Source organism: Formica exsecta, unplaced genomic scaffold (assembly GCF_003651465.1).
Source record: "Formica exsecta isolate Colony F162 unplaced genomic scaffold, ASM365146v1 scaffold37, whole genome shotgun sequence".
NCBI lineage: Eukaryota > Metazoa > Arthropoda > Insecta > Hymenoptera > Formicidae > Formica > Formica exsecta.
Genome location: NW_021850941.1, coordinates 2,680,785 through 2,696,910, shown reverse-complemented (window position 1 = coordinate 2,696,910; position 16,126 = coordinate 2,680,785). Strand labels below are relative to the sequence as shown.

General features: G+C 31.5%; 3 protein-coding genes across 6 annotated transcripts; 1 reads left to right on the top strand and 2 right to left on the bottom strand.

The window, feature by feature from the left end:
- Positions 1–3,509: 3,509 nt before the first annotated feature.
- On the top strand, positions 3,510–5,981 carry LOC115239293 (ornithine decarboxylase antizyme 1; the record flags this gene model as incomplete). Its single annotated transcript, XM_029813745.1, has 4 exons — positions 3,510–3,641; positions 3,778–4,027; positions 4,124–4,279; positions 4,455–5,981. Coding segments are annotated over 3 exons (498 nt in total), but the record flags the coding sequence as incomplete, so codon positions are not given.
- On the bottom strand, positions 5,619–12,851 carry LOC115239289. Of its 4 annotated transcripts, none has more exons than XM_029813738.1 (20): positions 12,713–12,851; positions 12,139–12,293; positions 11,990–12,078; positions 11,854–11,914; positions 11,622–11,751; positions 11,483–11,541; positions 11,321–11,389; positions 11,166–11,229; positions 10,917–11,048; positions 10,677–10,847; positions 10,103–10,593; positions 9,586–10,036; positions 9,074–9,474; positions 8,773–9,001; positions 8,456–8,625; positions 8,175–8,367; positions 7,399–7,612; positions 7,141–7,331; positions 6,955–7,061; positions 5,619–6,881 (listed from the first exon to the last, which is right to left on the bottom strand). In XM_029813738.1, exons 2-20 carry the CDS (start codon positions 12,277–12,279, stop codon positions 6,843–6,845), a joined length of 3,402 nt encoding a protein of 1,133 aa, XP_029669598.1. In that variant the 5' UTR covers positions 12,280–12,293; positions 12,713–12,851; the 3' UTR covers positions 5,619–6,842. The 4 variants fall into 4 exon arrangements, 3 of the variants coding, with proteins under 3 accessions (XP_029669598.1, XP_029669600.1, XP_029669599.1); XM_029813740.1 differs by having other exon boundaries at positions 11,031–11,048; XM_029813739.1 differs by having other exon boundaries at positions 6,843–6,881; positions 12,139–12,290; positions 12,713–12,824.
- A 95-nt stretch (positions 12,852–12,946) lies between these two features.
- LOC115239291 (signal recognition particle receptor subunit beta) lies at positions 12,947–14,451 on the bottom strand. Its single transcript, XM_029813741.1, has 4 exons — positions 14,232–14,451; positions 13,725–13,891; positions 13,500–13,639; positions 12,947–13,385 (listed from the first exon to the last, which is right to left on the bottom strand). The coding sequence occupies exons 1-4, from the start codon at positions 14,323–14,325 to the stop codon at positions 13,052–13,054; spliced, it is 735 nt and encodes a 244-aa protein (XP_029669601.1). The 5' UTR covers positions 14,326–14,451; the 3' UTR covers positions 12,947–13,051.
- Between the last annotated feature and the right edge of the window lie 1,675 nt (positions 14,452–16,126).

The following is a 16,126-nucleotide window of genomic DNA, read 5'->3' as shown; positions in this document are numbered from 1 at the left end:
TATTATAATTTTATTATTTTCAATTTTTATAATGATTTCCTCATTCATCTATATTTTATATTTATCAGTTTAATTATATACTACAATTGCTTAATAATTATCATAAAAAATTGGAAAAATATATTGTGTTAAACTCCGTAAGAAAATGAAAATGTTTTATTATTCTGTGTCAAGTCCTTCTATGTCAAATTATCTAGATCTTTATCACTTTGTTAATAATGAAAATAATGTGTGTGATTTATATAGCTCACTCTAGTAATATACGATCGTGCTCATTCGTGTGAAACACGAACGGTAGACCGTTGAAGCAGCGACATTGGCTTTGTGCTTTTTTCTTTTACACATCAGGTTACCTCGTGTCTCGGCCAATCGATATACTTAGTCAGCAATATCGCTTTATCTTATGGTTACATCTTTCGACATCGCGAGCAAAACACGATTTTTACAAGCTGCGATCGAATTCGTTATGAATTGTTCTAAATCCGACGATTGAAACGAATAAAGAGAAAAATGCACGATGACTCGTCATTTCATTAAATTGCATTTTTTTTTTTCTCGAGGACGATAACACGTGTGATAACGCATACATGATGCGAAATTATGCTCATATCGCAATGATACGCGGACAAGAGATGGAGTTTTGTCTGAAGCTTCAATTATTTTGCTGTGAACAAATTATATTATTTCGCCACTAAACGTGCATTATGTACAGTTCATTCATGATTCTTAAAAAATTTCAATAATTTTCTTAATAAATAAATTCAATAAATTTTATGATAAAATCTACATTTTTAGTACAAGTGCACTATCGATTATTAATATACTGTAAATGTCGTCATCTATCTTTAACATTATTACTCACATTCCTATGTGATAAGGAAAATATTTCATTGCTGATAATTCTAAAATGCTATCTCAAACAGTTTCTCGTTATCGCGTAAATATTTCTTATATAATTTCTACCAATTGTATAAATTATATTTAGCAAGTCACCATATTGTGGCTAATAGTTATGGATAATAAGTGGAATAAGTCATCCTTTTGTTCGTGCAACGGCAAATACATATTCGTTCAAACAACGAATATAATACAGATACGAATTTTGTAATATTTGCATTTGTATTTTTTCTTCCTTTTTACAATTGAGTTTTTATTTTAATCAATAAAAAATAACGTGCATAAAACAAATGCAAACGTTCCTATGGTTCGTTCAATGTATTTACTTTAAGGCGAGTTGCTACGTCACACGATTGATCACGAACAATATTATTGGCTCAAAAACACTTTGTCCCGTGGAAGAATACAATTGATGGTCATATTAGAAGCTTGAGAGCGCCTCTAATCAAATTTACCAATCGACTCCGAGAAGCTTCCAGAGCGAATAATAAAACGCGAACGGAGCTCTGAGCACAGAAACACGCAAGGTCGTTGCGCGAAGTGTCACGGAACAAAGGCAATAGATTTATTCTAGTTTATAGTAAATTTTATCTTTTGTGTTTCCTTCTTATACGTAAGATATATATATAATTACATATATATATATTTTTTTAAAATTAGATATTGAACAATGCCGCGTATAGTCTGGTTTTATCCCATTCTGACATATCACAACGGATAATGAATATTATTGTGCTATATTAAACATTTGAACGTAAATAGACGACCTATTGTTATGTATCGATAACATTTGAACTTGGAAATTGCTTTTAATCATATCTTCGACTTTTATTGAAGACTTTTGACATTTTTCATACATTTAGTAATAATTATAATAAAAATCCCCCATAAAATTTATTGTTGCATCATTTTAAATTAAAGTTGATGTAGATGTAGAATAAAATATGTAACATATTCATTTGTCGATTATACGTTTTTATATCGTACAGTAAAAAAAATTGAGTCTGTGTTATATATTAAACTGATCCGCGACAATTGATATCGTCAATAAAATTATTGTCGATTTTTCATAATTCCAGTCCAAAATTGCAATCTCGAGTACTGATTGTAATCAGAGTATTTTAAATAAGGAACATAACACCTGAAGGAAAACATTTAATAAATATTGATAATATATCAATACTCTTTCTTTCTTTCTCTCTCTATCAGATCCACGCTTTGATAAATTTAACGAATTATTAATCACAATATCCAAAACATGGGATATTTATCGTGTAAATTTTGTTACACTATAAATTTCTATAATATATTAATGTGTTTAAAAAATGCTAACGTATGAGACAATATGATAATATTAATGAGTAAGATATTCTTATTAATTGTGGTTTGACGATTGACTATTCGCATTATCTGTTGGATAGTGCGCAGCAAGAGTAGCCGAGAATATTTATAAATTGTTGCCTGATGCACAATTAAATTGCTCGTTTATAAAATGTTGCAAGTGCACACTCACAGCTTACTTACGTAAGCACCGACATTTTCCAATGTCAATAGGTGAAACACCGTTACATTTAGCACGTGTCGCGAAGTATCGGGCCAGAAATGTAAAATATGTAAGCAAAAGCAATCGGTTTCTCTCGGTTGCGAAGCGCAAAATACGCGTTATTTGTTTGGCGAGATGCCCATTTTAATGACGCCGATACGTGGCCGACAATAACGGCCCGGTAATGCGGTCCATCCACGCGTTGTACACATCTTATAAATTGCGTACGTCGGCCGCGCGGCACAGCAGTCGCTCATTTTACCTTTAACCGCGTGTGAATGTAATTGTTTTTCTAAAGATCTGGTCGCGCGACCGGTCGGATCATCGCCACGCGTCATTATTAAACACTCCCTGTCGATTTTGCTACGTCACAGCAGAAATTTCCACTAATAATGCCAAGGTAAACATTCTACGTTTCTTTATCGTGTGTCTCTATCTTCTCGAGATGATCTCAAGGAAACGACATATTATCGATGTAACGTCGGTTAAAGTGTTGATGATTTTTATTATTCTTGTAGTCGTGCATTTTGATCGTGAAATTATCAATAGAAAAATCTAATACAAAACAATGTGCCGTACGGTTTATCTAACTCTCGAAATAAGTTGATTGTATCGACTGGAGGAAAGATAAAAAAAAACGTATTCTGAACTTACATAAGTACTTCATCAACAATTTCAAGATTCTTGGCATCTATGTACTGTTTATGCTCCAAACACGTCATCCTCTCTTTAAAGAATAACGTCCCTTATCTCATGATGTCGATCAAATATTTATATATACGCTAAAAAAATAAATAACACATTTGCGTATTAATTTATTTTCTTTTTTTTCCTCTTTTTCCATAATCCTGAACTATTTTCGCACGCATTCTTACATTCTTATATACATTCTGTATGCTAATTATATTATAATGTTAAACTCTTTTTGAACTTACAATTAGATTTATGATTAACGTAAAACTTAAGATTAATGTTTCTAATAACTAAAAATGTTCCAGTGAAATGTCTAGTAAATGCATGGACGAGAGCCTAGAAGAAGGTTCTAGACTGCAACAGCATTACTGTATAACGCTGGGCGTGGGGCCTCTGTGGTGGTCCTGATGTGCCCCATGCCGCATTGTCTGTATCTACAGTCAACACAGAGAGCCGCGGCGTGGGGATCAAGCAGAGTCAGCTCTCTGTGAGCTCCCACATTGTGCAAGTACGTACTTTAAGGAGGAGGTAGAAATCACTTTTAGAAACCAGAAATAATTTTTTTATGATTGCGCGAATGCGAAATAAAGTATATATTTCCGATGGACGAATAAAGTTTTAATTTCCTTTGTCACGACACACAGGAGGATGAATTGTTGAAAGCTGTAAGAAGTAACGAACCATTGCGTCTAACATTCACTCTCCACTTAACCGAGAGTACATCTGTCGAATGGGAGACTGTAGCGTGGCGCCGTTGTCTATACATTCGTGTACCGAGCTGTCTTCTGCCCGAAGGATCAAAAGAAGGCTTTGTCTCGCTCCTAGAATACGCCGAAGAGACACTACGCTGCACCAATATCATTGTCTGCCTTCGTAAAGATAGATCAGATCGAGGTACTTGTCGCTTGCCATTCTTTGGCACAAACGTCACAGACTTTTGCGTCGACGAGAAAGATTCACCGTCTAAATCGTTCTGTTGTTATGGTCTAGCAATGCTGGTTCGTACCTTCATGTTCTTGGGCTTCACGGTCCTGCCACCAACTCATGCCTTGGTACCGCCAGGCAGTGATGCTGGTAATCTCTACATGCTCTATGCCATCGAGTAATCGGCAAAGCAGTTCGGCCTCTCTCAAATTTAACGCACAGGTATTAAGTCAAGAGAAGAGATATTGGAAATTTCTCAATTCTCTACAATTTCTTTTATATTAGTCGATTTATTTAACCGCTTTCTGTTTATTAATAATCAGTTCTCACTTTTTTATGCATTTATTATATTATTTTAGGTATAATTATTTGAATTTTGTTATATTTTATATTACAGGTACCGCACCACATATAGTTCGAGTTTGAAATTCTGAAAAGGAAACAATTGCAAAATTCTGAAAAATGATTCAATGTTTATCTTACATATTTTTAAGTTTTGCTATATGTACATCATAATTTGCATTTTATTAATTTCAAATTCGGAGATTTATAAGTTCCGACAAAAATTATTGTAGAAATTTGACAATGTGAAAAAAGAATTTACATTAGGCAATCACAGAGGACACCTTGGCGTTAAATTTAAGAGGCTTGATGAAAAAACAGAAAAAAAAACATAGTCGGGAATACGTAGAACGCGTATATAAAAGGCTTTCGATGGGTATATCGATTCATTCTCTTGAACATAATGTTAATAATTATTGTAAGAGCATATAAGCTGCTGACAAAGCTTCCCACGTGACGAAATTTGACGGAATTTGGAGTCGTATATTAACAACTGAACGCGACAACAAACTGTTAAATTTTAGAGAAAATTTATTATCGATATATCTCAATGTTAATCGTGGCAGATTGGGTATCACCACAATATTTTTCGTTAATATAAGTACATTTCCTTATCTGTAAGTATTATTGATCATGTCTAATCTAGATTTAATATCTGCATTGTTTGAGTGCCGATGAAATTCATTCAATAGTTTATTTTTCATCCTTTTTAATGATACATAAATTAGTGACACTGATATTCTTTAAAAAAAATTAATTGATATTCTTTATAATAAAAGTGTGACTGCAAGATGTAATTATTCCTTTGTAGTTCTGTGGATAGTTAGTTTCTGTTAAGTAAAAGAATTGCAAAAGTATAAAGTAAAAAAAAGTTTTGTCCACTGAATTGACTTTTCATGGGAATCTAAAATCTTTGAGATTTTTTTGAAATATGTTTAAATAAGTTGAGTACTCTCCAATCTAAGGCAGTGCTTGCTGGATAGCACATTGTAAAAAATTAAGTTTCAAATCAGAAACATTATGTTATACCGATAATTTAAAAAATATTTTTTTCAATTTACTTAAAATTGCGAAATACAGGATTATTATAAATCATATTCATCGTTATATATACATATAAGAGAGCCTTATTATCTTATTAACTTTTCTTTAATAGTATAGATTCTTAAGTATAAGTATAGTATACCTGGTAATCCCCAATCAGTTGACATTGAAGAGATTTTGCTAATAAATGCGTTCTTTAGTGTTGACTTGATAATGGACAACATAAAAAAATATAAAAATATAAAAAAAATGAAAAATATCACAAAAAGAATAAAAAAAAGTGTTAATAGCTTATTAGGAATATAGGTAAAGATAAGTACAGAATGACGGACTATATTGTATGTTAACTTCACGCAAATAATTATCGAAAATTTTGCCTCAAGTTTTTAAATTGATAAACAATTCCGTGCGTTTTATCTCGTCAGTTAGTATTATATATTCGTATCTCTGACATACACACACACATGAGAAGTAAATATGTATGCGTTTCTTATTCATACATGAAGACGTAATTACTAAATAAACATTTAATAAAACTCTGTATTGTTACTTCTTGTTCATCAAATATGTTTACTTGAAACAGTTTATTGGCTTCTGTACTGTGCAAGTGCTTTTGTTTAATGCAATAATCTTTATGTGCAAAATGTGTAATTAAAATATACTATTGATTACGTAAGTAAAATAAATATAACGTAATTAAATCGTTTAATTATGATATGTAACTAAATACACTTTATATATTATATTACTACATAAACTAAATTTTTATAATGAGGAAATATCAGTAAATGAGGAAGTATCTGTAATTTATAAAGTATACTTGCCTTTGCTTTATATATAATTCCTATGTGCGTAAAATGTATTTTTAAATTTGACATACACAATTCTCTATTAGTATCAATATACAAAACAACATACAATAATTATTGTATGTCTTTTCTAATTATATCAATATATAACAAGTACATATTTAGCTTATGTATTTTAAAACATAAGCGAAGACTCAGCATTAAACTATATTATTATGTTTTTTGCGTTTATTATTTTTCGTTGATTAACTGCTCAAATAAAAAAAAACATACGTAAATTTAAATGTCAATGTATAATATTGTACAACAATGATATGACAAAATAAGTCTGGATTAATAGAATAATTTTGAATATTCTTTTTTGATTCTATAACACAATTTATAAAAGTTTTATTCCAATTTTTTTAGATGCTATAGAATCGAAAAAAAAGATTCAATATAGCAGATTCTTGTTATCAACTAGATAAAGTCATGTTTTACATATTTTTTTTCACAGAAGAGTTTCATATCTGTTTATATACCTCAATCATCCTAATACAGCAATTATTTCATTCATATTGATAGCAATTACATTTTTGTTTTTATGTCATTTAATTGCATGAATTGGATTTCTCATATGCTTCAGCTTCCTATAATCAATTAAAAGAATGAGAATTAGATAGATAAGAACAAAAAAATATTATAGATAAAAATATGTCATACCTCAGAAGAGGTTCTCGGAACTAATCCTAAACTGTCGAGCATACCAGATGGTGCCGATTCTTCAATAGAACGTGCTAATACCTTTTTACATTTTGTCAAGTGTCTTGCTGCAATATGACACCAATTTATATTAATCTGTATATCAATAACATATTGTTATATTTATTTGTACCACTACTATAATACCTAATTGATTGCCGTCAGTCGATGTGTAACCGCACGGACACTGTAGTTTCTTTTCTAGCGGGATGTTAATTAAAGGAGATGGCACGATCAAACTGGTCTTCGGCCTTTCATTATGGATTTGTTGTTGATGTTCTTGGAATGCGCGCCAACAACATGTGACATAACGGCACTGTTGACATCGCTGTTCGCCTCTGTTCATTAAATGATTTATGTAACATAGTTTGTAAGATTATTTTGAATTTAAAATAATATGCTTACGGATAATGCTCTTCTTCATCAATATCTTCTTCGCATTCTTGGCATGCTAAATATCTGGTGGAAGTGTTCACTGTTATTGGACCAGTACTCCATTTTTGTATTTTTTCGTCCGGTGGTAACTCGGGCGGTGGACTATCTACAGTAAATCGTATCATTTCTGGTCGTTCTTTTGGGACCATTATTCCACTTTTACTAACAGAATATGGTATCGCTTCTGTAAATATTTGTTACACTATTAAATATAATAGAAACAATAATCTTTTCACACAATAAATAAGAAAAGTATATTCAAAAGAAATAAAAATGAGATATAACCAATATGAGAAATAAACACATATATAAAGTATAATTAACTTTACATTTCAGTTCTGGTTAATCAATTAAATTATTAACGTGGTCATTATATTATAGATTCCTTTATTATAGAGATCCTTATATTATAGAGATTCCTGTTTTGTTTTTAAAACATCCTACAAATTTCCAAGATATAATAATAAGCATCAATGAAATATATTGCAATTTTAATTTTACATGTATTACTAAAAAGTAGTATAGTAAAATAATAAGATCAATATATGGTGGTGTTGTGTATTCAGTTTATATACATACACGTGCGCGCGTGTGTTATTATTATATTATATATAATGTAGTGTTTTTTAATAATTCTATTAACTATATTGGAATTTCATACTATCATCAAGATTTTATAACATCTTTTTTGTTATATATCAAGTTGTTTTATAATATATAGTGTAGGTTTATAAATACATACTTACTTGAATTAAAGACATAGTCATGTAATTCTCGCTGATGTATCGTCAACGAACTTTTTTGATTGAACCAAAGACAACATTTTGAACACTTATTGCCTTTTCCTTGATCCCTTCTTACAATGTGCCTTTGCATGTGCGACAAGTAAACGTGAACATTGGACGCGCTCGGATTACCCTCGTTCACAAATTGTATTACCTTTTTGCAATAGTATTATTTGTTTAATCCATACTGATAGGCTACAAAGGAGAAATATATTCACAGTATGACAATTTTTTATTCTTACCTTGAGGCAGTAAGGGCATTGTAATCCTTCGCCTTTATCATGGACTTTATAATAATGATCTATGACATCCTTATGACTGGACGTGCGATAACCGCAACTTTCGCAACGATATGGCATCTCCGAAGGACAATGCATTAATGACAGGTGCTCGATTAACGATTTGCTTTTTCCTAAACAAGAAACATACATAGGAAAAGTAATTCTCTCAATTTCTTTCTCATGGTATATTTTATTTTTTTTAATCACTTAATTTTTTAATTTTCATAATTATGAGCAATTATAAAACGGATATGGGAAATATCGATATGTTAGCTTACCGAATTTCTCTTCACAAATAGCGCAAACTACCATAAGACCGTCAGAATGACCAAAATTGCTGTGTGTTTCTGTCACATGCGTAAGCATTTGATGCTGCGATGAAAGCGCGGTGCAACAGTACCGGCATACCGACAATTCCGATTGACCGGGTACTTGCGGGGGTACATGACTAACCATATGCTCCATCACTTCGGTATTAGATCTCATCACCGTCGTGCAGAGGAAACACTAAGTCAAAAAGATATATATATCTCAGGCGTTACAAAATATGCCGATATAGTATGACAGCTTCAAACGAACCTTGAAATATAATGGAGATTTGCGTTCCTTTAAGATCAGGTTCTTATCACCTTCCATTGTAGCATAATACAATTCTTGGAACTGAATTTGATCTTTCGATTCCTTTTCGTCTTTATCATCTTTTTCTTTATTATTCTTGAAATCGATCGCAGTTCTTTGTAGTTCGTATTCCGAACTTGTTACAGGATGAATCCGTTTTCTTCCCCGTTTCAGACTAGGTTTTATTGGAATCGTATCAGGGATTTTAATGTTCTGAGACGATGCTACATCAGTTATCGGAATTGAATCTTTTGTGGATATTACTGGTATTCCTGTATCAATTATTGATTGACTGCTTGAATAAGACCAATTATTAAATGGATTAGCAGCGATTTTTGCTAAGCGATCTAACAGATTGTCACCTGAAAAGATATATAATCTTTTTAATTTATTTGAAGATACAAGAATACTGAATACACGGACAATAAAAAATTATTTCTTTGTCAGAATAACGCAATTATTTTACTACTTACTGGAATCGAGTTTGGTTTGTTCCGCAATGTGTCGAATAATATTGTCAAACGCACGTTCCGATGTACCTCCATACATCTCTCTCCATATTAACTCATCTAAGAACTGTTGTATCATTTGTCTACTAAGCAAACTCAACGTATTTTGAAACATTCTCGGCACAATTTTTCTAAGATATTCCATAATATGGTAATTACTCATGAAGTTTCTAGATGTCTGTTCTGCAAACGCAGATTGCATGACATGATTGTAGCCCATATCATGCAGGGTACTTTTGTCAACAGTAAAGTCAGTCATTATTTTTGAATCTGTATGAACCCATTCTTTCAACGGGTGTAAAATATTATTAAATCGTCTTTTGAATGACCTATCTCCGTTCTGCATTGGTTCGCAAGCGCGCAATCGTATGTCCAATGTAGATGGATCCAGAACACCAAGAACCTCGACTTTAACCTAGGTATGAGAGCCGAATTACATAAAGAATCTCTATTAAGATGTCGAGATGTCAAGATATTTCACCTGTCGCAAATGTCCATCTTGCGATGTGGTACCCAGACTAATTACACCAATCTGTATCACTGAATTTTTACCGCCCATTTTACGACTCTTGTCCCATACTGCTGCTGTACAAATGCTACGTAGATTCGTATAAAAGTTTTTCAAATATATATTAGATACTTTCACCCAGGAGACTACATTTTGCACATTAGTCTGACATGCCCAATGATAAATCAACTTTAACAGAACTGTAGGTGTGTAAGGAGCCCCTTGAAAGAGAGAACCAGAAAAAACAGAAACAAATCTGTCAGGACAACAACTAGATATCCAAACATAACCGCCGGAATAAGGGAATGTTCCTTGATCGCTGTACATTCCTAACTTGAGTTTAGTCTTTTGATAATTTGAGCTATGTTGCAAACAATATTGTTCCGATCTTACTAAACCTTGCTGTATTAACCATTCGGCGAATTTCGTAGCAGAAAACATGAGCACACTTTTAACTTTAGCATCTAAAAAATTTCGTTAATTACCACAACTGTGTTTAATATTATATTGTTATAAAAAGTAATAAACGTAAAAAGAGTTTTTATACCTAATGCTTGTCTTTCTTTTTGTGCAATTTGCGATCCGATATCTTTGCTACGTAAATTTGGTCTTGCTACTACTACTAGGGATGGAAAAGTTCGACCGCCGGTAGTTTTGTTAAACGTAAATTCTCTGCCATCAGGCTGGTTCTTCTTGGCTTCATCAATCTGTTCACTGACTACAAAACATTCAATAATGAGTATTATTAATTAGCCAATATATTAACATTGCAATGTTTCGTTTTAACCTGTATTATAGCCAACAGATATTCCTCCTATACTAGTGTGCTCAGTAGGTTTGACAGTTGGTTGACTTACTGATTGATGCTTATTAACAGTTTTTATCCTAAGATTTGTCGTACCTTGTGGAATAGTAGCAGCTGAAGGATCAATATTACATATCAGTATTATGTATTATATTTTGTTAGTTATTACAATTTTATTTTAGTTATCCTCATGCAATAATATTAATTTAAAAAATGTAATTATATTCTTACTTGATGCAACAACATGCGTTGCTGGTCCAGTCTTTGGTCTCAAACGAGTAACTGTGGATGCAGGCTATAAGAAAATATGATACTCATGTACTTATTGATTACAGAATAGAAAATGTAGAGGATTCTTTTTTCTATTTCTATTTTCATAAAAATACCTCCTCTATAATATCAGGTTGTTGTGGTTGAAGAACTTTTGTCCTCCGTCCAGATCTGGTATACTTGTACTAAAGAAAATTAGTATGTAATTAGTGTTTTAATGAAAGTTTAGACTTCAATAAAGGAAAAAAAAACGAATATACAAATTGAATTGACAATACATTTTCTTGTTGAGACTGTGCAGCGGTTGAAACCACAGATGTAGTTGTAGTAGTTGTTCCTGAAAAAGATCTTATTTATTTTATATAATTTCAATCACAAAACTTTATATATATAGTTCTTACATAAGTAGCTTGTTACCTTGGGTTTGTGTAACAGGTCCCACAATGACTCCCATACGTGGATCAACTACTAGTTGAATGTTCCCTTGAGATCCAGTTGCATTACCAATATTTAATTTAATTGGAGTTGAATTTTTGTTTTGCTGGGTCTAAAAATAAAAAAAAATATTTCTGTATATATATATATATATATAAAGAATATATATAAATTTTTTAATGTTTCATAATGTAAAACTCAGTGAAATACTTACAACGTTTAAAATCTGAGGATTATTCTGAATTACCGTTGATGTTGCTGTTGGATTTGTAGGTCTACAAATGTTAACACATAAAATATATTAACATTTAATACTAAATTTTCATTTTTTCCTGTAATTATATACTTACAATGTATACTGATAGCCACTGACAACACCTGCTTGACATACCAATTTACCACCATGATCTTTAACTAGTTCTTCTAATATAGCTGTAACCTGACAGAAAAGATCAATACATATGTACATTATTTAAAAAAAATAAACAGATATATTTACCCTATCATAATCCTCTTTGAGTTTTGTCCTTGATATCAATTGTGCTTCACTCAGAGGCTCCTCTGTACACTCTAAATTTAATGTCATGTTGATTGGACGTCTGGTTAGAACAGAACGTGTAAACAGCCTTGGTCTTGGCATTTTACCTGTAGCTGCTGATATCAAAATATCAAATGCATAATATGCAATTAATTTATTATTAGCTTAATAGATTTGTTCCAAATGCAATGCATGTGGAATATGTAAAACAATATCATAAGACATAAGGTAGAAATTTTCTTTTGCACATATTTTATAAATAATAAATTTATAATTACATATATATATAATTAAGAAAAAACAAGAATAGACAAATAATGAAGGTTCTCTAAATAAAGAAAGCTTCTCTAATGCATTTATTGCAATTTTTTTTATTATTATTATAAGTTTTGCAGAGTTCATGGGTTAAATAGCCAACTTATATGTTGTCTACGTTACTACTGTTTGTTCCAAAAAGAATCGTTCGGCGTCGATTGAAGCAAAAAAGACTCAAACCGGTTCCCAGTTGTCGTATATCACCGAGAGCTGGTCTTACCTGATTGCAAATAAAAGTGATATCTTGAAGCATCGAGGTACACCGATGCATAAAATTAATCAAACTACACAATCCACGATAACAGATGATAACCTAATCGTACCGGAAAACCAGGCGGCAAAATTTCACCGCATATGACTTTTCGACATGCGAAACCTCGCACGGTGATCGGGCCAGATGGCAGCATTGAGCAGTAACTTTTTGACCGATCTAGATATACTCATATCATTGATCGGTCACATATGTATATTATTTTTTTCTATCGAAAAAAGTTTACATACAATCCAAAAATTATTTACAAATGAATAATTTATATTTAACAAAATCTGGTTTACATTATTAGGCAACTTTATGTAACCACTTGTTAAGTTCCTCGATATCGGCCGATGTTTGAGAATCTTTATTAAATGCACATGATTCTGCGAAATCAATGTGCGAGTCCAAATGAGAAAATTCGAAATCTTTTCCCTGTTTTCCAAGGAAGACATTGGCTGAAGATGCATCTGTGGCTTCTAACTGACTAGTCTTTGTCATTCGCAGCAGATTTATTTCCTTTTCTAACATTGCTCTTATCACCATGCATCCCTTGGCCATAGTTTGATCCTGTTTATTACATAATATAAGAATGGGGACTTTCTGTATTATAGAATCTGATAACACATTATACAAATATCTGGAAAGAAACAAAAAAATATGAACTATTAGATATTTTAAGATTTATTATTTAAAATCAATATTAAATGTCAAATCAATAGCATTTAGTTAATTTTATCAAATTTATACTTACTCAGCTACATCTCTAATCTCCTTCTGAATAGTCACTGAGTCAATCACATAAACCAGACCTCTGGCAGATGATTTGTACTTTTCAAAGTATTTGCTGCGCAGTCGCTCATCTCCAGGAATATCCACTATTCTCAGAGAACTCTAAAATAAATTCTTTTATAAGAATAATTACAATAAATATATAATCAGACTATTAATATCTCATAAAATATTGCTTAAAACTTACATTATTGATTGCAACATCTCCTATATTTTCCTTAGCAGATGTATATGTCTTGACAAATTTAGAACATAATAATCTCGCATAGATCAATGTTTTCCCACTGTCACTGAGACCTGTTAAAAGGATATTATGACCTGCACCTTTTCTTTTGCGCCAGAGTGCAAATAAAACTGTAAAAATTATATGTTAATTGAGATATTATATTTTAATCAATATATATTAAATGTAGGAAAATAATTTAAGTATAAAGACAATGAAAAGAATGTTTTTTTCTTTATTAATTCAATCAACATTATTCTTAAAACAAATTGTGTACAGCTTGTTTAAATAAAAAGAAGAAAAATAAGAATATATTTTTCATGAATTAGAAAAAGTTGTAGTAACTCTGCAGATACTTTGTAAGCGTAATAGAAATATATACAACAATCATGTATGTTTATCTTTAAATCTTTAGTGAAAAAATATATTGAATGTAATAGTGTTATGGCAACCTGATAAACATGTAATTACCTAACGTTATAATAATAGCAAACACAGCGACCAGTATACCAAGCAACTGTGATTTGCCATTTTCTTCCAATAGCGACTTTATATGTTTCTCCATAATCTCGTAATCTGCGAGTCCTACGTCTCACACTCTCTAACGACCATATGCCAATGATACAAAATACAAATAATTATGAAAGGTTATACATAATATTGCAGAGAGACGTGGATCCTTTAACAACAATTGCGACATCTGTACAAGCTTACCCAGCAGTGAAACATTTATCTCCGTAAATTGAATTTGATTAATGATAATAAAGATCCCACAATTACCCTCGGAGCTTGCAGATGTAACTTACTCACAAATAATGTGTGTATTTTGTCGATAATTGACGCAAATAAGTTGTAGTTGCGTGAGTTTCCTAAACATGCCGCTGCATGCAACTATATTATTAAACAACGCATATATTTCTAGATAAAAAAATATATAGACATGTAAACACATGCTCGAGAAAATATATAGATAATAGATAAAGAATGAAATATTAATCTGCAGGAGAAAGGTAAAATCGTTTCCATATTTGATTTATTCTTATATTTGAGAGAGAGAGAAAGAGAGAGAGAGACAGACAGAGAGAGAGAGAGAGAGAGAGAAAACTTTCCAAAGCTCTCTTTCTCTTTCTAACTTTGACGTAACACTGGATTGACACGTGCAGTCTTTATATTTATCTGTTCTACGCCTCGCGTTTATATTAATAAAGTGTCGGGAGAATCGCATAAAGTGACAGGTAATTATTGTATTGCGCTAATTAATCATGATTAGCCGTAACTTCCCGATCGGCTTGAACAATCAGAACATAATTGATGTAATCTTTTCAATGCATGTGATCTAATTCGGACATTAGCCGTCAACAGCGCCCCATGTACGTGCATGAAGTTGACGCTACGTACTTTCCAAACAAATAATTCGTTTAATGGCGTCGAGTGTGCTTTGCGTCTCGCGTTACTTATCCGTTCTACGCGTCGCGTTTATAGCAAAGTGTCGGGGGTGTCGTATAAAGTGACGGGCGATTATCGCTATTAACTGTAGTTTCTTGATCGGCTCGAGTCTACGCGAGAGAACGTTCGGAACAATGAAACGACAAGTGAAAAATAATCGCGATGTAGTCGATTGGTAAGCAAATTAGTATCTAATCTTTTCACGATGTGATTTCATGTTGTTACGGCTTTTATTCGTATCCTGGAAAATAGATAAAGATCTGCAACATTGAAAATCCATAACACAAAGGTCCTGCGCACAACATAGAAAATATTAGGAATAGGAATAAAATATTAAATATCAGGAGGAACAATTTGGAATTATTTTACTTCAAACAAGGGAACGGAATGGATTAACGCGTAATGAAATAAGAAAAATAAAAATCGGAAATAATTAATTCTTTCAGTTTCCTCTTGTTTGAAGTAAAATAATTCCAAAATACTCTTCCTGATATTTAATATTTTATTCCTATTCCTAATATTTTTTCTATTGTGTGCAGGGTCAAAGTTCTGCTTAAAATGTTATTTGATAGAAAATGATTGGATGTGATAAAAATGGATGGAATTTCTATTATTTATATCTTGATTTATATAAGTTATCATGTACTGAAATCGCACAACATAGGCTTCTCTATGTATTTTAATATTTTAATATAATCATATTTTATGATACTATTCTTCTCAATCATGTAGAATATGAATGTTTGTATAATAAGTTGATGTTTTTCAATCATAGAAAATATTGCATTATATATTTATTATTATTTTATGATAAACTGCTTATAATATTTTTTCATAACAAATCTGCTTATAAAATAATGGTTACAAAATGAGTCTGATAAAAATTGAATATTTATGTAATTTAATCATATTTCATGATA